This window comes from Zonotrichia leucophrys, chromosome 7 (assembly GCF_028769735.1).
Source record: "Zonotrichia leucophrys gambelii isolate GWCS_2022_RI chromosome 7, RI_Zleu_2.0, whole genome shotgun sequence".
Lineage (NCBI taxonomy): Eukaryota > Metazoa > Chordata > Aves > Passeriformes > Passerellidae > Zonotrichia > Zonotrichia leucophrys.
In genome coordinates, this window is record NC_088177.1 from 22,736,367 (window position 1) to 22,759,708 (window position 23,342).

General features: G+C 40.7%; 1 protein-coding gene across 1 annotated transcript in view; it reads left to right on the forward strand.

The window, feature by feature from the left end:
* TTN (titin) overlaps positions 1 to 23,342 on the forward strand; it is a 235,050-nt gene that overhangs the window by 19,572 nt on the left and 192,136 nt on the right. Inside the window, 22 exon segments of the mRNA XM_064718447.1 lie at positions 186 to 430; positions 688 to 911; positions 1,013 to 1,177; positions 1,304 to 1,472; positions 1,982 to 3,672; positions 3,767 to 4,048; positions 4,321 to 4,587; positions 4,731 to 5,003; positions 5,111 to 5,374; positions 5,475 to 5,735; positions 6,244 to 6,504; positions 6,937 to 7,200; positions 7,292 to 7,552; positions 7,699 to 7,959; positions 8,374 to 8,634; positions 8,720 to 8,861; positions 8,951 to 9,116; positions 9,316 to 9,547; positions 10,112 to 10,396; positions 10,484 to 10,609; positions 12,668 to 12,856; positions 17,119 to 17,175. Coding sequence (XP_064574517.1) covers positions 186 to 430; positions 688 to 911; positions 1,013 to 1,177; positions 1,304 to 1,472; positions 1,982 to 3,672; positions 3,767 to 4,048; positions 4,321 to 4,587; positions 4,731 to 5,003; positions 5,111 to 5,374; positions 5,475 to 5,735; positions 6,244 to 6,504; positions 6,937 to 7,200; positions 7,292 to 7,552; positions 7,699 to 7,959; positions 8,374 to 8,634; positions 8,720 to 8,861; positions 8,951 to 9,116; positions 9,316 to 9,547; positions 10,112 to 10,396; positions 10,484 to 10,609; positions 12,668 to 12,856; positions 17,119 to 17,175 — 6,346 coding nt within the window.

Sequence of the window (23,342 nt, forward strand, 5' to 3'; positions counted from 1 at the left end):
ATGCAAACATCTTACACTAGTCTCCTATTTCAAGTAAAAATGTTAATGTTTCACACATATATGGTGGGCTGTGATGTTTTCCAGCTGAAAAATTGCAAGTTGTAGTATCTCATACTTACTAGCCATTAATGGATCTTTACCTTGAGGAGAGCTCACATAGCAGTCTACTGTTTCTTTTCATGCAGGTGGCATGGTACAAGGATGGCAAACGTATAAGGCATGGAGAGCGCTACCACATGGAACTTCTGCAAGATGGCAGCGCCACTCTGCGTTTACCTGTTGTTTTACCTGAGGATGAAGGAATTTATACTGTCTTTGCCAGTAACATGAAAGGAAATGCCATTTGCTCAGCAAAACTCTATGTTGAGCCAGTTGCACCTACAGCAACTCCAGGTTATATGCCAGGACCCGAAGTTATGAGAAGATATAGGTAGGTACACAATAATATAATTTTATGACACCTCAATCTGCTGAGATAGTCCAAAAACTCATTACATAGCAGTTAAATAAGCTTATGCTATTGGAGTTTGCACACCTTCAGAAAAGCTCTAAACGCTGTTTTCATGACTCATATAGATTTTTGTGCTAATTTAAATCAGAGAAAGGCAAAGGCTGAAATCTGTTTATCATGTCAGTCCATTGTTATATGACATTGCCATACACATCTGTCTTATCTCTTCCTTCCAGGTCTATCTCTCCACGGTCTCCAAGCCGGTCTCCTGCCCGCAGCTCTCCTTCTCGTTCTCCTGCCCGGAGATTAGAAGAAACTGATGAAGGGCAACTAGAGAGACTATATAAGCCAGTTTTTGTGCTGAAACCAACATCATTTAAATGTTCACAGGGGCAGACAGCAAGATTTGACTTAAAAGTTGTTGGCAGACCTATGCCAGAGACGTACTGGTTCCATAATGGTACATAAGCCTCATTTCTATGAAGAAATAATATTTTTAAAAGTTTTTTATGTCTCATGGAGACTGTCCTTGATTTCAACTGTTTTCATCTGTATCTGCAGGCCAACAAGTGATTAATGACTACACCCATAAAATAGTGATTAAAGAAGATGGTACCCAGTCATTGATCATTGTTCCTGCAATGCCTGAAGACTCTGGAGAATGGGCTGTCATTGCTCAGAACAGGGCAGGCAAAGCTTCAGTCTCAATGACACTGACTGTAGAAGGTATCTTCTGTATTTTCTATTATATTCTGTATATCATCCTTTTTTTAGCAATCTGATGAGTTTCTTATTTAAAATCATGGCTTTTTCATTTCTTCTTAATGTGGTAACTTACATTTTCTCTTCCAGCTAAGGAAGACCTAGTCAGACCACACTTTGTGGAAAGGTTGAGAAATGTCAGCGTGAAGGAGGGCTCTAGACTGGAGATGGCAGTGAAAGCTACTGGTAACCCTAATCCTGACATTGTATGGCTCAAGAACAGTGACATCATTGTGCCTCATAAATACCCCAAAATAAAGTAAGGATTTTTATTCTATTTAGATCTATTGAAATTTAAATTTTATTTACATTTTGTTTAATTTTATTTAAAATACTTTATATAAGTTAAGTAGTAAATAACCAGAATCCTGCAAAATACTTCCTGCAGTTTCACAGAAGGAATTCACTAGGGGCTTTTGCATTGTAGCAAGGATTACAGATATAAAATACATTGTAGGATTCACTCAATATTTTTCCAGCCTGTGTTTTCATATAGTTTCTAAAAGCCATCACAGAGATTTACTGAACTTTTGTGTCTCTGATTTTGAAGACCTCTGCAGGCAAAACTACCACAGAATTTAAGACTGGTTTTTATTGTTCTTCTCTGTTTGATTCTTAGGCACTGCACTCCCAAACATGAATAAATGTAAACAAAATGTTTATTACCTCCAGAGATTTACCTTTGGAGGCTTTGAACTAATTTGGAAGAAAGGTGAAAATGAATGACAAAGAAGGGAAAAATAGATAATCTTTTTTTTCATATTTCAGGATTGAGGGAACCAAAGGGGCCGCTGCCCTTAAAATTGAATCTACTGCCAGGCAAGATGCAGCATGGTATACTGCTACTGCTATCAATAAAGCTGGGCGGGACACCACCCGCTGCAAAGTAAATGTTGAAGTTGAACACACAGAACCTGAACCAGAAAGGAAATTAATAATTCCAAAAGGAACTTACAAAGCCAAGGAGATTGCAGCACCAGAGTTAGAACCTCTCCATCTGCGTTATGGTCAAGAGCAATGGGAGGAAGGAGATCTCTATGACAAAGAAAAGCAACAGAAACCATTTTTTAAGAAGAAGCTCACATCTTTAAGGCTCAAACAATTTGGACCAGCACACTTTGAATGCAGGCTTACACCAATTGGCGACCCAACCATGGTGGTGGAGTGGTTGCATGATGGCAAACCCCTGGAAGCAGCTAACAGACTCCGCATGATCAATGAGTTTGGGTACTGTAGCCTGGACTATGGGGTAGCCTATTCCAGAGACAGTGGAGTGATCACTTGCAGAGCAACTAACAAATATGGTACAGACCACACATCTGCAACTCTGATCGTGAAGGATGAGAAAAGTCTTGTGGAAGAATCCCAGCTGCCAGAAGGCAAAAGGGGACTCCAGCGAATTGAAGAGTTAGAAAGAATGGCCCACGAGGGTGCTCTACCTGCTGTTGCACTGGACCAAAAGGAAAAACAAAAACCAGAAATCGTTTTGGTTCCTGAACCTGCAAGAGTCCTTGAAGGTGAAACAGCACGATTCCGCTGCCGTGTGACTGGCTACCCTATGCCCAAGGTCAACTGGTACCTCAATGGACAGCTCATCCGTAAAAGCAAAAGGTTTAGACTCCGTTATGATGGAATCTACTACCTGGATATCGTGGACTGCAAATCATATGACACTGGAGAGGTGAGAGTCACTGCAGAGAATCCAGAAGGCTTTATTGAACATAAGGTAAAACTTGAGATCCAGCAGAGGGAAGACTTCAGATCTGTTCTTCGTCGTGCTCCTGAACCCAAACACGAGCCTGTAGTTACAGAACCTGGGAAACTTCTGTTTGAGGTACAGAAGGTAGACAAACCTGCAGAGACAACAACCAAAGAAGTGGTGAAGCTGAAAAGGGCTGAAAGAATCACTCATGAAAAGCTTTCAGAGGAATCTGAAGAGCTGCGTAGTAAATTCAAGCGCAGGACAGAAGAGGGCTACTATGAAGCCATTACAGCTGTGGAACTTAAATCTCGCAAAAAAGATGAATCATATGAAGAAATGCTAAAAAAGACAAAAGAAGAACTTCTTCACTGGACCAAAGAGATCCCAGAGGAAGAGAAGAAAGCACTTCCTCCTGAAGGCAAAATCACCATTCCAACATTCAAACCAGAGAAGGTGGAGCTTAGCCCAAGCATGGAGGCTCCCAAGATTCTTGAACGAATTCAAAGCCAGACGGTAGCCCAAGGAACAGACGTACACTTCCGTGTGAGAGTGGTGGGAAAACCTGATCCTGAATGCCAGTGGTTCAAAAATGGTGTTCAGATTGAAAGGACTGATCGTGTGTACTGGTACTGGCCTGAAGATAATGTTTGCGAATTAGTTATCAGAGATGTGACTTCTGATGATTCTGCCAGCATCATGGTGAAAGCAGTAAATATAGCTGGTGAAACTTCTAGCCATGCTTTCCTGTTAGTACAAGGTAATTTCAATTCTTTTACTCATCCTACTGCTCATCATAGTGTGTTAAGTCTGTTTGGTCAGTGCACTGCTGATTGTTATATATTGTTTTGCAGCCAAGCAGTTAATCAGCTTCACGCAGCAGTTACAAGATGTTGTTGCTAAAGCAAAAGACTCCATGGCAACTTTTGAATGTGAAACATCAGAGCCCTTTGTGAAAGTGAAATGGTTTAAGGATGGAATTGAGATTCATTCTGGAGACAAGTACAGGATGCACTCAGACAGAAAGGCTCACTTTCTTTCCGTATTAACAATTGACATGTCTGATGCTGATGACTATAGCTGTGCACTGGTAGAAGATGAATCTGTAAAAACCACTGCAAAGCTTACTGTTGAAGGTAAGAAGCATACAACTCAGTACCATGACATACTGTTAAAGTGAAATCAGCTTCAGAAAGAAATAAAAGTATTTAAACAGACATCTAACACCCTTAGAGATGTGGAGCTGCTTTCATACTTTTGGAATCCAGTATGAAAGTCTAGAGATGTATTTATGTAAAATGGTTACACTATATATCTATATCCATTCCCTTAGGCTCATTTAATAACTTTTTTTTTCTTCAGGAGAATCTAATCAAGCTTGTTTACAAATGTAATTATTTGCCTTTAGGTGCTGCAATTGAGTTTATTAAAGAACTTGAGGATGTTGAAGCGCCAGAATCCTTCTCAGCTGAACTTGAATGTGAGGTTTTCCCAGAAGATGCGGAGGGGAAATGGTATCATGGTGATGTTGAGCTCACTTCTAGTCTTAAACATGTGATTGCATCCCGCCGTGGTCGCCAGACCCTCACTATTAAAGATATTAATAAAGATGATCAAGGAGAATATAGTTATGTTGTTGATGGAAAAAGGACTCAATGCAAACTGAAGATGAAGCGTAAGCATTTTTTACATTGTCTATATACTATCATTTTTCTATTTTATAGCATGTACTATAGCTGTATCATTGTTTCCCAGAAAGCTTTAATGTTCAATATTCTGCCTCTTATAAGTATTCATTAACTTCATTTAATTCTGCAGCTCGTCCCATGGCAATTCTTCAAGGACTAACTGACCAAAGAGTCTGTGAGGGAGATATTGTGCAACTTGAAGTCAAAGTCTCCCTAGAAAATGCAGAAGGTGTCTGGATGAAAGATGGCCAAGAAATTCAGTCAAGTGACCGTATTCATATTGTGCTGGATAAACAATCACATATGTTGCTCATAGAAGATGCCACAAAGGAAGATAGTGGAACTTACTCTTTTAGTGTTCCTGACCTTGAGCTGTCAACCACTGGACAGATCACAGTTTACAGTAAGTCACTATGATGATTTTGAAGGTGTGTTTGATTTTTGGCTCCTTTAGGATTACTTTTTAAAGACATAGCTTTTCTGATGATGACTATTTTTGTAACTTGGCAGGCGTGGAAATAGTGGTGCCTCTAGAAGATCTTCATGTAATTGAAGGAACAAAAGCCATCCTTGAATGTAAAGTTTCAGCACCTGATGTGTCCTCCTCAAAATGGTACCTAAATGATAATCAAATAAAGCCTGATGAACGTGTGCAAGCTGTATGTAAAGGCGCCAAACAGAGGCTGGTGCTCACCAGAACCCATGCATCAGATGCAGGACGCTATAAGCTAATGGTTGGCAAAGTGGAAACAAGCTGCAATGTCACAGTTGAAGGTTGGTGTTTCTTAAGAAGCACAGTTCTTTGTGAAATGATTTCTTTGAAAACAAAACTAGTGGAAACAACTAATAAATTTATGATTTATTCTTTTTATAGAAATTGAGATTATTAGAGGTCTTCATGACATCACCTGCACTGAAACACAGAATGTGTCCTTTGAGGTCGAGCTCTCCCATTCAGGGATTGATGTAATTTGGCATTTCAAAGGCCAACCCATACAGGCTGGTCCGAAATATAAAATTGAAGCACGTGGCAAAATATACAAATTGACAGTGGTGAAGATGATGAAAGATGATGAAGGAGAATATGTCTTTTATGCTGGAGAGAAGAAAACATCTGGGAAGCTTATAGTAGCAGGTTAGTAGGGTTAAAGTCCAAGGTTTTTATTTCACTGTGATTTAGAAAGTACCCAATGGACTTGGAGCAACAGTGCTGTTCCAGTGGGAGTTTGTCTTTAATTTATCCTTTTTTTTATGTTCTCCTTGCCTTTCCCCTTATCTTTTGTGATTAGTATAATTTGAATCCTCAAATCTGCTGTGTTAATATATTTTGCTAGATCAGAAGAACAGTATGAAATGCTGTATTATGCTTTTGATGTAATTACTGTAAGAAAGAGGTTTTGTCTTGTGCATTCTCAGTATACCTGTGCTGAGGATAAAATAAAAGATAAAAACTAGGATGGAAATAAGAAACATATTTTTGTAATGTTCAGGTCATATTGTACTCCTGATTTTCCCCAGAGCTCAGAATGACTATGGCCATGCTGCAAATTAGGGCAAAGAATTCCAGCATCTACTTTTTATTTCTGTTTGGGGGAAAGCTGAACAGCAACACAACAAAAGAATGTGCTTTTTCTTCCTAACAGGCGGTGCCATTTCAAAGCCTCTCAGTGACCTGACTGTGGCTGAGTCCCAGACAGCTGTTTTTGAATGTGAGGTGGCAAATCCTGAATCAGAGGGCCAGTGGCTACAAAATGGTAGACCACTAGCTATGACAGATCAGTACCGTGCTGAATCTGATGGTGTGAAAAGAAGGCTTGTTATCCCTGCAACCAAACTGGAGGACATGGGGGAATACAGCTATGAAATAGCAAGCTCAAAGACATCTGCCAAACTGAAGGTTGAAGGTCAGCATTTTCTATAGTTAACTGATGTCTTTGAGATTTATTCCAGCATCACTCACTCTATCTTGGACCAGTACTTAAGACACAAGTAAAATAAAATAAACCAAATAAAAAACCCCAAACAAACAAAACCCTGAGCCTATCCAATAACAACAATGACAAAAACTAAACAAGCAAATTCCCAACCAACCAACCAACCAACAAAACAGACAAATAAAACTCCAAAAACTCCAGAAACCAGATATTTCTCATGGATACTACAAGTAAAGCTTCCTTACTGTGTTCCCAGCACACTACTTTGCTGGAAAGTGTACAAACTACTATATACATAAAATGAAGCAGGATTATTCAGTTTTATTAAAATTCAATTTTAGGCTTTAATTTTGATCTATTTTGTCAAGGTTTTTTTTCTATTTTCTTCCTTTTTTTTTCTAGCTGTTAAGATCAAGAAAACCCTAAAGAACTTAACTGTGACAGAATCACAGGAGGCAGTTTTCAGTGTAGAACTGACCCACCCTGATGTGAAAGGAGCTCTATGGATTAAAAATGGTGTTGAACTTGAATCAAGTGACAAATATGAAATTACAGTGAAAGGAACTGTTCACACACTGAGAATCAAAAACTGTGTTGTCACTGATGAGTCTGTTTACAGCTTTAAACTTGGAAAAATAGGAGCAAATGCCAGACTTCATGTGGAAAGTAAGCTAATCTGGTTTGAATATTTGCTGCAATGTGTGTTTTGAATTCATATCATACACAGTGCTGAATATTGCTAACTTTTTTCCTCAAGCTGTCAAGATCATCAAAAAGCCAAAGGATGTGACTGCTTTGGAAAATGCTGTTGTCTCATTTGAACTGAGTGTTTCCCATGATACTGTACCAGTCCGCTGGTTCCATAAAAATATTGAGCTTAAACAAAGTGATAAATACAAGATGATCTCTCAAAGGAAAGTTCACAAACTTATGCTGCACAACATATCTCCCGATGACGCTGGGGAATACACAGCTCTTGTTGGGCAAATCGAGTGCAAAGCAAAACTGTTTGTGGAAAGTAAGTATTGTAAGAAAGTAGCTATATGAATTGTTGCACCAACACTGAGCAACTTGACACTTCATTGCCTATTATCCTTGGTTTTTTGCAGTCTTCCAAACATACTAACCTTTAGAAAATTCTCTCTTTTTTCCCCATAATTTTAGGCATACACATCACAAAGACCATGAAAAGTATTGAGATCCCTGAGACCAAAACTGCCTCTTTTGAATGTGAAGTTTCTCATTTCAATGTGCCAGCTGTCTGGCTGAAAAATGGTGTGGAGATTGAAATGAGTGAAAAGTTCAAAATAGTTGTCCAAGGGAAACTCCATCAGCTCAATATAATGAACACCAGCAGTGAAGACTCTGCAGAATACACTTTTGTCTGTGGAAATGATAGAGTCAGCGCAACCCTGACTGTAAAACGTATGTAAAGATTAAATTAACCAGAATATTTTACAGTTACCAGTAATAAGTTTGTGTTAACACATGGACTTAATGATATTCTGACAAAACCAGCAGACTGTAGAGGCGTTTTTGAACAACACTAATAGCCACAACAGCATGTTTTAAAAGCGATTTAGAAGTGGTGAACTTGGAAGTCAGATCCTGTGTTCTTATCTTTAGGTCACCATAGGAGACTGAATTTGGATTCCTATGTCATTCAGTAGTTGTGGGACATTTAATTGTAATACTGATTCTGAACACAAAATGTATGTTTTCATATTTCCAAAATCTTCTTAAAGAAGTTGAAGCATCTCTAATCTGGTTAACATGCATTTAAAATAAAGTAAAACAGAATGGAAAAAAAGCAAACCATGTCCATTCCTTTCCTTTTAGCCATCCTAATTACCTCCATGCTAAAAGACATCAATGCCGAAGAGAAAGATACAATAACCTTTGAAGTTACTGTTAATTATGAAGGCATCTCATATAAATGGTTAAAGAATGGAGTAGAAATAAAATCAACTGATAAATGCCAGATACGAACAAAGAAGCTTACACACTCCCTCTCCATAAGGAATGTGCATTTTGGTGATGCAGCAGAATATACTTTTGTTGCTGGAAAAGCAGCTTCATCAGCCACTTTATATGTGGAAGGTATTTGCTCTCTTGATTTGTATGTTTAGCGATTTCTCGGGCTTAAATATCATCACAGCACTCATTCTACTTTTTTCTGCCCTAGCTCGTCACATTGAGTTTAGGAAGCATATTAAAGACATCAAAGTGGTGGAGAAGAAGAGGGCTATTTTTGAATGTGAAGTTTCAGAACCTGACATTCAGGTCCAGTGGATGAAGGATGGGCAAGAACTCCAGATTGGTGATAGGTAAATTATTGCTTGTAGACCATATTAACTTTTGGAGTGTGTTTTCCCCCAGGAAATATCTAGCTCACTTTCTTTTCTGATGTGCTCAGGATGAAAATTCAGAGAGAGAAATACGTCCATCGTCTCATCATTGCTTCCACAAAGATGTCTGATGCTGGTCAGTACACTGTAGTAGCAGGTGGAAACACATCCAGTGCCAATTTGATTGTGGAAGGTCGTGACATCCGCATCAGAAGTGCCCAGAAAGATATTCAGGTAAGGCCTATACAGATGAATAAATATTTCATAGCTTTGTGACTCAAAGAATAATGCAAGGGAAGAGCAACAATATCTAACCAGAAAGAGTCATAGCACAAAAATCTGTAATCATAAGGTCAGAACCTTCACCTAAGAAACTGGAGAGTGAACCAGAGGAAAAACCAATATTACTTCTATTATTTATTCTTTTACAAAGGTCATTGAGAGACAAAGAGCTGAAATTGAATTTGAAGTCAATGAAGATGACATCGAACCGCAGTGGTACAAGGATGGTATTGAGATCAACTTCCAGTATGAGGAAAGATACAAGTATGTGGTGGAAAGGAGAGTCCATCGAATGAGCATCTTTGAAACCACTTACTCTGACGCTGGAGAGTATACTTTTGTTGCGGGACGGAATAGGAGTTCTGTTATTCTTTATGTGAATGGTATGTGGCCCCACAACCAATGTTTTGATTGTATTTATTACTCAGTGGTTTTCTGATTCTTATATGGCTTCTCTGGAATTCTAACTCTTCAAAGAAAAAAAAAATCAAAGAGATCATTTGGAACACTACAGAATTCCTCATGTACATAGATGTTTCTTGCCCTATTGAAGTAGCTGGCTAGTGGATGAAAATATCATAGCAGTTCTTTTCCTATGGTATTTACTTAGGCCAGAAAATTCTTGAGTCTAAATAAAACAACTTTGTTCAAATGGACAAATATGCCTTTCCAGAGTGATCAGCCTAACAATTCTTGGAAACATTTTGCTAGAAACACTTGCACTAACACAGCCAATTATGTTAAGGCACTTGCTGCTAAATCATTCCCCCTGTATCAAGGATGAGGGCAGATTTTCATGGACACATAAGATTAGGAATAATAAGGGTTTGTTTTGCTAATTCTTTGCAAATAGTTTTCAATCACTAATAACATCAATAATGAGATTTCTCTCTCTTTCCTTCTTTCTCCTATCTCTCTTTGCCACCTCACTTTCCCCCAATTTCCAGCTCCAGAGCCACCCCAGATTATTCGGGAGCTAGAGCCAACAACTGTGGAGTCTGGCAAACCTGCCCGCTTTTGTGCTATTGTATCAGGCAAACCCCAGCCCAAAATTTCCTGGTACAAAGATGATCAACAGCTTTCTCCAGGTTTCAAGTGCAAATTTCTTCATGATGCACAAGAATATACTCTATTGCTGATTGAAACTTTCCCTGAAGATGAAGCAGTGTACACCTGTGAAGCAAAAAATGACTATGGAGTAGCTACAACTTCAGCTTCACTTTCAGTTGAAAGTGAGTTTCCTATGCTCTTAACAATGTCTGTGAAATGAAATTTTCATTCTTCATCTTTAAAAATCACTTTTTCCTCTTTTTCTTTAGTTCCAGAAGTTGTCTCTCCTGAGCTAGAAATGCCAGTGTATCCGCCTGCTGTCATAATACCACTACGTGATGCTGTTACATCTGAGGGACATTCTGCTTGTTTTCAGTGCAGAGCTTCTGGAACAGGTGGGTTTAATGACATCCTATACATCTCTCCATCTGTCAAAATTTTTCATCTTGAACTCAGAAAAAAATTCAGCAATATATGCGCTCAGATCAGTCTTCCCCTAGAAGTACAGATATTTGATACACACACAGCCAAGTGTTACTAACAAGTTTCACTTAAGCACATCAAAGGATGGAAGTTTGAAACTGTCATAAACATATTAAGTGTTTCTAAAAAGATCTGTTTATCATAATTTCTCATAGTTTATCTTTGGAAACTTCTCAGCATTTTAAATGCTAACTGATGTTGGAAAACTCTGTCAGTAAGACACAGAGAGAAAAGCAGTACTGCATCAAATAAACATGAATTTCTGAAGACACACACTGCCATGTCCTTAACTACACAAACTGACCGAAACCGTGACTCAACCTTTCTCCTAATATTTCTAAGTATCATTCTGCAAACACTAAACTCTGGTTACTTTCTTTATCCTAGCACAAAAAGTGTTTGCTAATTGTCCTTTGAGGTGTAGATTTTACTTGAATAAGTTTTTTGATTTAGATACATAGAATGTCACTCTGCAATTAAAATATCTTTTCCTTAACACACATTCAAATAAAGCTACTTTTCTCCACTTAGCAAATGGCCTTGAGTATGACTACTAGTGAAATATTCACATAGTAAACTGCAGAGTAAGATCCAGTTCACAACCCAAAGAATTTAAAATTATTAATTATTATTTCAAGACAAACAAAACTCCAAATTAAAAAATAATCCTATTTGACAGCTATATAAAAATCAATACAAATTGGTTATACACACATATATGCAAATATATATAATTTGCATTACCATCCCTTGAAATAAAACTCCATTTAAAAAAAAAAGCTTTAGAAAAATTCTGATTCTGCTTCAGAAATTATATTTTGGAAATACTGGCCCACCCTTTGTGCAATGCATGCTAGTGTAATATTTTTTAATAGAACTGTACTTATGTAAATGTGGAAGCTGCATTTATAGCACAGAATATAAGGACCCTTTCATCTAGATCACCCATCATAGAATCATTTAGGTAGAAAAATACCTCAAAGATCATTAAGTCAAATTATTAACCCAGAACGGCCAAGTCCAGAAATAAACCATGTCCCTAACTGCCAAATCTACAGGGCTTTTGAAAACCTGCAGGGACTGTGACTCTACACTTCACTGGGCAGCCTGCTCCAATGCTTGACAACCCTTGCAATGAAGTAATTTTTCCTATTGAAAATCTCCTTTATTGAATACACTATGCAAATGCATTTGCATACCTCTCACTTGTGTTACAAAACCTTTTATATTAGGTTAGGTAACACGTGATTGCAAGTACAATTGTTTAATGGTAGGCATTGAGCAACTGGCTATTGAAAACACTCTTCTGATAACAGTAATAACACACTGCTTCAGTAACAACATATGATTGATGATGTAGTACAGTGACAGATGGAGAGAAAAAGCTAAAATCTGATTTAATCCACTCCTGTAATCTGCTTTAATCCACTCCTGTCTACAAGAATCTGTACAAGTAATACATTTTATATAGGAATATATAAATCTTTCTTGAGAAATATGACAAGTAATATTTGCAACAAAAAGAAGGAAACTTCTGTGCTTAGCAGAAGAATGATCTGTTTTAATTTCTTAACCTGACTAGCTCAAGCCAGATATTTTATAGCCTGTTTAACCATGCAACTGTAGCAAAATCACATTTTTAAAAATATACTTTCTCTGACTTTAGCCATACAAAAATATTTTTAAATTTTTACACTAAGAGAATCAAGGAAGAGTGATTTTTAGTCAATAACATATCAGCACCAGAATCAGTTTTCCCATACAAATATTTCCAGTGCACAAATCAAAACCTAAAGCAACAGGCAGGTCACTTTCCACTCATCACATTTTACCAGAATAATATAAGGCACATTTAAATTTAAATGTTTGTGTTTAATACTTTTGAAAGATATAAATATAAAAATAGCATTTACTTGCTAGTATAATATCATAACTTAGACCTTTTTGTTTTCTATCTTTTGCCTGAGTAGATCTGAAAGTATCTTGGTACAGCAAAGAGAAGGAGATCAAGCCATCACGTTTTTTCAGAATGACTCAATTTGAAGACACTTACCAGCTGGAGATTGCTGAAGCTTATCCAGAGGATGAAGGAATCTATACCTTTGTGGCGAGCAATTCTGTGGGCCAAGTGACCAGCACTGCCACCTTGAAGTTAGAAGGTACACTGTGCCATTAAAAAAGTTGTCTTGTTCAGGTCATGTTCCAATAATCATCTTAATATACACTGATACTGATATGTGAGTTGTTGTTTGTCATGTTGTCTTTTAACTCAATTAATTGCTGCTATTTACAATGTCCACAGCATACATTTATGTCTCAAAAATATATGTCATGAACAGAAAAAAGTATTTCAAGATTTTTTCATGTTCCATGCCCCCTTTTCATTTACTCCAGTCTTAAAATCTGACATACATCAAAGATGGTAAAAACCTTCTTTCTAATGAAATTTTTTTGCTTACACATTCTTTGATTTGCCTTGTGAAGACAATCTAGTAGTTTTTGTATGAAATAAATTACTTTGAAGGTTTCGAAAAACATCTCAAATAGAGGTATGTAACAGGTACGTGGGCAACTGAAAAGAAATCCTTTACACTCATATGAATTAATGAAACATTGATCAAAATTTTAGAGCAGAAATATTGTTTGGAGAATTTGCTGTTCTATATTGTTCTTGATATTATTTAGCCATAAATATTTTGTTTTCTTTTTGCATTAGATTTTATAAGTGATGAATGAGAATAATTCATGCTGTTGTGAGTTAGAAAAAAAACTTGAATGAGAGAGAAAATTCATTGTAGTGTAGGGTAAGAAATTAAAAGTTGGCATGCTTCTTTTCAGGATTTAAAAATGTTGAAGAAGTTACATCAGAGTCCCCTTGGCATGTTTCTTCATCTGTTTCACTTAAGGAGGAATCTGTTGGCCAAAGGCCCACCTTTATCCAGCCTATTTCAAGCTGCAGGGTATGCAGCGGGGAATCAGTCAGATTTCAAGCTAGAGTCTCTGGCAGGCCCAAACCAGAAATCCAGTGGTTTCATAATCAACAACTCATGTTGCCAAAAAAAGACTTAGTTTTCCACTTTGATGAGTCTACAGGCACAGCTATACTGATAATAGTAGATGCTTTCTTAGAGCATGCTGGCCAATACTCTTGCAAGGCAAGAAATAGTGCTGGAGAAACAACTTGTACAGCTACACTTACAGTGACTGCAGAAGGTAAAGCCCCATTTTTACTTCAAAGGGATTCAGTTTGTTGCATACCACACTTTTATGCTGTTACTAATTTTTTCCTTGTTTCACACCTTTTCTTTCCCACCTAACTTTAATAGAACCCTCAGTAACCCAGCCACTCTCATTTCTTGTCTTTGAGCTGTAACATTTGGAAATTTTCAAGTTTGTATCTCAATATAAGTCAAAGAATAGAAATGCTTTTATGAAGACATTCAGGATTTTAAAACAAGTGGTTTAATGATCTTTATAGCAGTAACTGAGGTATTTTGCACTACTATGTAGGGAAAAAAAAAAGATAAAAAAGAAAATACCTCCTTTAAAAGTGCCATTAAGTTTCCAATACTAAAATGGACCCCTTTGGTGAAAGAAGAGAACAAGCACCAACTGAGTATCAACTGCATGACTAGTTCAGGCATCACTTGTTATTCATACATGTGAATGGATAACTTCTGTGTCAACAGAGTAGTACGTCTGGCATGCTGTGTTTTCAAATGAAGATCATTCATTTTCATCCTCCATGCTGTTTGATTTTGTTCAGAGCATGGCCAGTAAAGTTCTTTAGATACTAATGTTCTTGTTTTTGTTACTTGATTACACAGTGCAAGCCCTAGATAGGCAAAGTTCTGGGAAAGATGTAAAAGAGTCTATCCGGTCACAGTCTGTATCAGAACTTCATGTTTCTCCTCTCACAAAGAAGAACATTGAAACTTATCAAAAAGAATTTAAATCAGTGCAACAACCATCACAGGAATTGCGTGTACAGGTTTTTGAAAGTGTATCAGAAAGTTTGACCATGAAGGCTACATCAGTTGAAGAAATTAAAGCTGTGCACACCTCAGTCCTTTCTCAAACATCTCAGAGCACCAAAATCTCTATGATGACCTCTCAAGAAAAGAAAGAAGTCCCTCCAAAGATTCTCTTGCAACTCAGAGACCTAACTGTGAAATGTGGTGATACTGCTCAGTTCATATGTGCCCTAGAAAATGAATTCTATGAGTTTCTATGGGCCCATGAAGGTAAAAAGATAGAATTGTCTGAAAAATTGAAGATATCACAAAACGGAAATGTTCTTCTGCTCACAATCCTAAATGCCCAGCTGTCAGATCAAGGACTGTACAGTTGTACTGTGTATAATGACTATGGAGGGACAACAACATCAGCAATACTAACAGTCAAAGGTGGTTATCTGACTTTTAACATTTTTACTTACTTTTTGCAGCTTCATTATAACTGCCTACAGCCCACTCCTATTACCTTTCTTATCAGTATTTAATTGAGAAAGCTCTAGTAATAATGCTCTGGGATTTTTCCTGCACATTTACAGCTCTATCCATAAGTAGCATGTGCAGTACTGGGAAGTTGGCACTGTAACTTTGTGCCTCTTCCCAGAAAGTCACAGATGTCTCAGGCTTTTTATTCCTCATTGCCTTCATGATATGCAGCGAGATGTAAAGAAAACAAGCTTGTAGGAATTTTTATATTTTGTTAATTCCTGAAGCAGGAGTTTAAGGAAGAAAAGAATGCCAGAGGCAATTTTGAATTAGATACCAGGTCATTTCTAACCCCAGCACGTTTCCAACAAATCCAAGATTCCAATTCCAAAGTTTGCAATATAAGTTAATGTACTTGAAAGGATTAATGGGTGCAAGTATTGTATTACTGCAATACTGAACTGTCTTTTACCTTTCACTCTTCCTAATATATTGTGTTTACTTTTTGCTTAAACTCCTTCTACCTCTTTCTGACATCTATGTATTAAAATGTTGGTAGTGTTACCACTAGCAAAGACCCAAAAATGTATTGTTACCACAGATGATAGTATTTCTGAGGAGTTCAAAGGAATCAAGACCAGAAAACTAAGATGAATAATGAAAAGGGCATTGACCCTGTTGATCTGGCTCTTAATTACTGAAACTTCTTTCTTCACTATAGAGCTGCCAAAAGCACTTTACATAATCTTCTGCTGCTACTTTCCAGATTAAGGCTCTAGATTAGAAGCAAAAATGTGCTTTTTTTTAGTCACTGTGGGAAAGACCCACAGGCTTAATTAGTAGCTAGAACTAGCCTAACAGGAATAGAGCTCTTAAATGTGCCATCACTCATGTTTAATAGCACTGTTTTAGCACTAATATACAGCATATTCTATCAATACTAACTACTGGGTTTTCTCCCCATAAGTATAAGGATGTTTTTTATTCCTGCAAAACATCTGACCTAATACTTTTCCTAACTTTATTCTTACCTAGCAAAAGAAGCACAAGCCAAAGCAGTAACAAAAATTACTCTTGAATCAGATTCTAAAAGCTTTAAAGCAGCCAAAGATTGTCAGTTTAAAGCATCTGAAGTTAAGCAAGAACCTTCAAAGAAAGCCTCAAGCTTGTTTATATCTACATCCCAAAGACCACATGAAGCTGAGAAGCAAAGAAACAGAGTATACTATCCTGATGTCGTGCCATGTGAAGACATCACAGAAACTGATGCCAAAGCACCAGAGTTTCTTGAAACTCTGCCTTCAGAAACCACTGTAAAAGAAGGAGATGATGTGTTTCTCTTTTGCATAATGAAAGGTGTGCCTACACCTTGTGTAGTCTGGCTGTGCAATCAGCTAATAGTTGAGGAGTCTGCGCTGTGTTCCCTAAAACACGATGGGCCACTGTGCAGTTTAAGATTGTTGAAAGTTGGTCAGGACCACGAGGGTATATACAAGTGCAGAATAGTTAACCCTGCAGGACAAGCCGAGTGCAGCACCCATCTGAAAGTGACAGGTTGGCAACTGCATGTTCCTTCTAAGTATCAATTCCTCATGCATTGCATCATAACTGCATTCCACTACATTCATTCCCTAGGAAATTATAAGGAACGAGAAGTATCTCATTAGTCTGTGGATTGTTGAATGTTTTCTTCAGGGATTTACAGCATGATGAAGGCATGTTGTTTTAGAAACTCTCCCCCACCCTGCAAAAAGAAAGCAAATCTTACAGAAAAATGTACATTGCAAACAAGTTTGAAAATATCTGATTACTTTATTCTCAAAATTTATCAAGTGATTGAATTGTCTGGCATGCATTTATGTCTGTGTGTTCATGTGGATTTATGTCTACTTGCAAAACAGATTGGACATTTTTACTATATAAAGTGTTGATTGGCACATTTAACAATTATATCTCAAAAATATTTGTCTTTTTTATTCTAGCTCCTGAAAAAATTGTTCATGAGAAGCTAGAGGAAGAGGTTGAAATGGAAGTGAAAGGTACAATAACCAACGAGAATAATTATTACCAGTAATTAGTAATGTTGTGGAAATGTTTTATCAGCTTCCATGAAGTGTCTGATGGGGAAGGACACACTTTAAAGCATATTGGAACATGTTGCATGTTTGTTTTGATATGCAAAAGGTTACCTGCATTATAAGGTTATTTAAGTTTTAAAATATATTTAAAACTTCAAATCTATAATTGTGCAGCCATATTTTTAACTTTTACTTCATGCTTTGCAGCTGTTCACAGAGCTCATTATGTTCAATTTCCTTTTGAATGCATGGAATAGTTTACTTCAGAAGGAAGTTATACAAATCTTAATTGTATTACTTTTAAACAAGTTAGCAGCCTAACATTAATAGGTTCAATGGACACTATTGGATGGATAGATGAAGTATACTAGAGAGCATTTGTTGTTTAGGTTATGTGAAAGCTACACATTCCCATTGATTCCTCGCACTTCTTTTTACATACATTAATTCATCATTATACATCTCTTACCCTGGCTTGCAGATAGCATACGTGGTTCATGTTGCTTGCTTTTCCCCCCGTGCATAACACTGTGGAGTTAGTGGCTGTATTAGTTCGAATAAACGCCTTCTCATTTCATGTTACTTACTTTTTAAAAAATATATTTCGAACTATTTTTTTCAATTGTTTGAACATATCTACAAAAAGAAGGGTCAGAAAGGGCGTTTATTCTACTGTCTGCAAGTCAGGTAAGATTTTCTTCTTTGCCACCCAAAGACACACAGCTTTTCCAGGCAACAAAAACATATACGCAGAAGAACATGTTATTTTGAAATTCTTTTTTTGCTTGTTCAAGAAGAAATTTCCAGTCTGAAGAAAGAACAGACAACGAACGATTTTCGTGTCAATCTTTAAAACAGAGCAAGGCGTTGCGTTTATTCGAACAAATATGGTGAGTGAATTACTTTTTTTTCCTGGGTGTGTGATGAAATCTGTTGCATGCCCATTTTTTATTTCAATATATTGCTACTTTTTTACAACCAGGTGGTAGGCAGAGCGTGACATGCTGTAACCCGGTCTCCTTCTCTTGCAGAACAGCGCAGCGGGGACTTCGAGGGACACGGCACAGCGGCGGTGCTGGCTTGCCCCCAGAACCGTAAACCCATCTTCACACAGGGACTGAAGTGTAGGTCTGTCCTGGAGGGGGACCCCGCGCTGTTCCGCTGCAAGCTGGTGGCGTGCCCGGCGCCGCACATGGCCTGGTTCCACAACAACCGGCCCGTGCTGCAGGACTGCCGCAAGGTGATTCGCACCGAGAGCACGGAGCACACGCACTGCGCCAGCCTGGAGCTGCGGGACGTGCGGGAGCACGACGCCGGCAGCTACAGGGTATTCGCCATTAACACGGAGGGCTCGGCCGAGTCCACCGCCTCCCTGCTGGTGTCCCGCCGTGGGGAGCGGCGGGGCCCGGCCCCAGCCGGGAGCGCGGAGTGGCTGCGGCCGAGCTGGGGCTGCCTGCTGCAGCAGCGGCGGGAGGAGCGGCTGCGGGTGGTGCTGCGCTGCACCGGCTCCCCCTTCGACAAGGGGCAGGAGGCTGAGCCCGGGCACCTCTCAGCAGCCCGGGGCAAGGTACGAACCATCCGTTTCCAGAGCCTGCCGCTCGGGAGGCCTTGCCGCCCAGGGCTGGCGCACGGTAGGGAGCACAGGGCCACGGTGGTTAATGCTGAGGAGCTGCTGGATGAGGAGACCCGCTGGAAGCTGCAGAGGCTGCGGGAAGCCAAGAGGGCAGCACTGCAAAAGAAGCAGGAATTCCTCATGTCTGCACCTCAGGAGGCACCTCCTGAGCAACCCAGCCCACGTAAGGTGGCTGCCAAAATGATTGGCTCAAAGCCCCTCACAGTGCAGGTAGTGAAGCAATACTCCAGGTCCAAGGACCTGGCGGAGAGATGGCAGGTGCAAGGTGGGCTCCTGGAGCCCTGCCCACCCCTCTTTGTACAGGAGATCAAGCCCCAGGAAGCTGTTGAGGGACAAAGATGTGCTTTCTCCTGCCTCTTCCACGGCCGCCCACAGCCCACCGTCACTTGGTACAACAATGACAAGCCCGTGGGGCGCATCCAGGGCACTGCTGTCCACACCACGGGGTGCTGCTCCACACTGACCTTCCCATCTGTGCTCCCACAGCATGGTGGCACTGTCACCTGTGTGATTTTCAACCCGCTGGGCACAGTCAGCACCTCAGCTGGACTCCGTGTGAGGCGGCGAATGCCAGCCTATCAGTACGCAAAGAAGGAAAAGGAGGAGATTAAAGTGGAGGAGAAGAAAGAGGTGAAGGAGGAAAAAAGGGAGAAAGAGAAGAAGGAAGAGGAGAAAATGAAGGAGGAGGAAGTTGGTGTGGTCTTTGCAGCAGAGAAGGGACTGCCAAGTGCAGTTCCAGACTCAGACTTGCTGTCGTTGCCTGTGGAAATCAAAATCACTGCCCCCACTCCAACGCCAGAGCAAGACACAGAGATGAGAGAGGTCCCACGATCCTCTCCAGAGCGGGCTGCTTCCACCATGAAGCACAAATTTAAATTTTCATTTGATATGGGAAATGAACCACCCCAAATTGTGAGAGAAGCCCCAGCACATATTCATTGCTGTGAAGGAGAGGAAGTGGTGTTGGAGTGTGCTGTGTCTGGGCAGCCCTCACCAGTCGTGAGCTGGTCCTTGAATGGCCAGAACCTCTCTGTCAGTGAGAGACTGAGGCTTGAAGAGGGCAAGAATGGCACATCCCGCTTACACCTTCAAGAGGTCTCTGTCACAGATGCTGGGCGATATTGTTGTGTGGCCACAAACGTGGCTGGAACAGCACAGACTGCCTCTGAGCTCACAGTGCAGCCCAGGGCACCCGAGCTGTATAGCAGGGCTGAAGGCACTGAGGAACTGCCTGCCATGGACCATGTTCTGCACCTCCAAGACCTCAGCATACTTGGTAGGGATGAAGAGGAAAAAATTGCATGCCCCAAGGAGGAGGAAGCCCACCTACCATGGTCCCTGAGGTTGTCTCCACCTCCTGGTGACCAGTTGGAAGGTTGTGAGGAAACACCTCACATAAGGGAAAGTGAGATGGAGGGAACAACGGTGCTGGATATCACAGAAGTTTATGCAAGGCAAGAAATGGTCAATAGAGAAGAAAGGGTGAGTTATACAGATGGTATTTCTGAGATGAGACGGAACAGAGGAAAAGCTTTCTCTGAGGAACACAGCTTTGGAATTGATACCACTGAATTGCACTCTACTATATCAAGGGAAGGATGTGAATTGGTGGCCAAGGACTCAGGTCACTTTTCTGAGGAGCTGGAGCCTGAAGGAGGCAAAGTGCTACCACATACAGATACTCTGTCCTGGGACATCTTGAATTCACCATTTATGGAAGTGCAAGAAAAAAGACATGCTCCTGAGCAGTCTGCTCTGGCAGAGGAGTGTAAGGATTTATCATTTATGGAAGTGCAAGAAAAAATACATGGTCCTGAGCAGTCTGCTCTGGCAGGGGAGTGCAAGGATTTATCATTTATGGAAGTGCAAGAAAAAATACATGGTCCTGAGCAGTCTGCTCTGGCAGGGGAGTGCAAGGATTTATCATTTATGGAAGTGCAAGAACAAATGCCTGCTTCTGAGCAGTCTGCTTTGGCAGGGAAGGGGAAGAATTTATCATTTATGGAAGTGCAAGAACAAATACATGCTATTGAGCAGTCTGCTCTGGCAGGGGAGTGTAAGGATTTATCATTTATGGAAGTGCAAGAACAAGTACATACCTTTGAGCAGTCTGATCTGGCAAAAGAAGGTAAGGAATTCTCATTTATGGAAGTGCAAGAACAAACACATGCTTTTGAGCAGTCTGCTCTGGCAGGGGAGTGCAAGGATTCATCATTTATTGAAGTGCCAGGGCAAGCACATGCCCCTGAGCAGTCTCCTTTGGCAAGAGAGTGTAAGGTTTCACAATTTTTTATTCCTGTATCACCTGTGGTACAAGACAGAAGTGGTGTCTGCACAGAGTGTGATGCCCCTGCCAGGGAGGCTGTGACTCCTGATGTGCCTCTTGTGGAAGAGCCAAGGGTGCCCCACCTGCAGGACCACATTGCAAGCACCCCCACAAAGGAGGAGTTTGGCTTTTATGAATTCTATGCAGGAGAGCAGCAGGAGGAACAGGAAAAGGAGCAGGAGAGATCAGTTGGTATTGAACAGAGCATTAAAGCTGATGATAATCTTTCTAAAGAAGAAGTGATTGATGATGGTGATGGCACACATTGGAAAATACAAAGTGACAGGCAAATGCTGCAAGAAATTGAGTCTGATGCATACAGCCCTTCTTTGAATCTAAACCCCACTCCTCCTGGCATAGAAAACTCAGGTCAGGTTTTTACTGAGAAAGCTGAAGAAGTGGAAGAGGTGCATTTCAGAGAGCAGCTGCTGCCCTCTGAGCCTGACACTGAGATCGTATTTGATCTGAAGAAGTTTGCAGAGCCTTTCCCAGCTGCAGAGACTGTGCACACGGAGCAGGCACAAAACCCCCCAGCACTGGAAAGTGTGGAGGTCATCACTGGGATGATCTCCCCAGTGCACCAAGGTGATGTGCTTGAAGGAGGGATGTCTCTGAGTGAGGAGCTGCGTCAGAGCTACAGGATGCAGCAGGAGGAGGTTGATGCCCAGGAAGAAGAGCCAAGAGAAATCACAACAGCTGAGTTGCAAACTCCTAATGGGGATCTTGGCAGTGTCATGATGTCTGCTGAAGAGGGATATTCTGCTGAAGAAGTTCAGGATTCAAAGATGAGTGTCTGTGGAGAGGACTCACTTCAAGAAAAAGTTAATGAATTTCTCGTGGAGCCCACACCAGGTTTCCAAAGAGGAGTTGAGGAAACACATGTGTGGGAGAGTGGGGAACGACTGGAGAACACAGACTCCCAGAGTGACAGCTTCATCATGGACTTGAAAAAAGCTGCACATGAAAAGAAACTCCAGGCTGGGCATCAGGCTGAGGAAGATGGTGGTTCTGAGACAGAAAAGTTCTTTGAGCCAGGAAGGAGCAGCTTCAGCTGTGAGATGGAAAGCACAGATTCCCCTGAGGAGATGCTCAGAGACATCCAGCAGGAACCAAACACAACCAAGGGCTTCTCTTTGGGGAAACTCATCCTTGGGTTAGTAATGGATGATCCTGTGGCAGAGAAGGAGCAAAGGAAGGAGTCTTGGGACAAAAAGAGGACTGCCAGTGAGGAAGCCTCTGAGAATAATGGAGAAGAAATGTGGGAGGATACTTCTGCAGGTCCAGAGCCCAGTGCTGTTCTAATCTCAGAGCTAGAGCCTGATTTGTCCCTGGCCAGTTATTTAAGATCCACTGGGATATATGAAACTCCAACTCTCAAAGGCACAGTTCAGAAGGAGCAGCAAGAAACTATAACTTCACTGGAAGTGGAGGAGGTTACCTTCAGCATGGTTTATGATTATTACAACAACCATCAGGAATTTGCCCGGCCCTTCTCTCCTGAGTCAGAAATGTCTATAGAGCTGGAGAGTGGGAGCAGAGAGGAGTCACCTGATTCAGACCGCTTCTACACACCTCCGTCCTCCGTGGAAATCTTTGAAACTGCTTCATCAGCATCCTACCACACGCCGCTCAGCACACCCGAGCGCTACTCCACACCGTCCGAGGGCTCGGGATACAGCACGCCGCCCGAGCGCTACTCCACACCGTCCGAGGGCTCGGTGTACAGCATGGCCCCTGAGCACTACCCCTCGCCTCCCGAGAGTTCAAACTGCAACACACCCTCAGAGCAGTATTTCACACCCTTTGAGGGACCCTACTCTGCATCGGGGGACAGCACGCCACCGGAACGCTACCGGACACCCACTGGGGAGTATATGGATGCCCTGACCATGCTCCCCCTCTGTGAGAGGAGGCATCAGCCTCCAGACCAGGCCCAGTCAAATGGGTTTATGACCCCCTGTGAAGCCCTGGAGCCATCAGGCAGGGACATGCCACCAGCATTCCTCAAGGCGTTGAGCAGGAGGAGGTTGTATGAGGGCAGCACACTGATGTTTGTGGCTGAGGTGGTGGGTGTGCCCAAGCCAGGAGTGAAGTGGTATCATAATAAGTCTCTGCTGGAGCTGGATGAGAGAGTGCAAATAGAGAAGGACGGGGACAGATATATTCTGG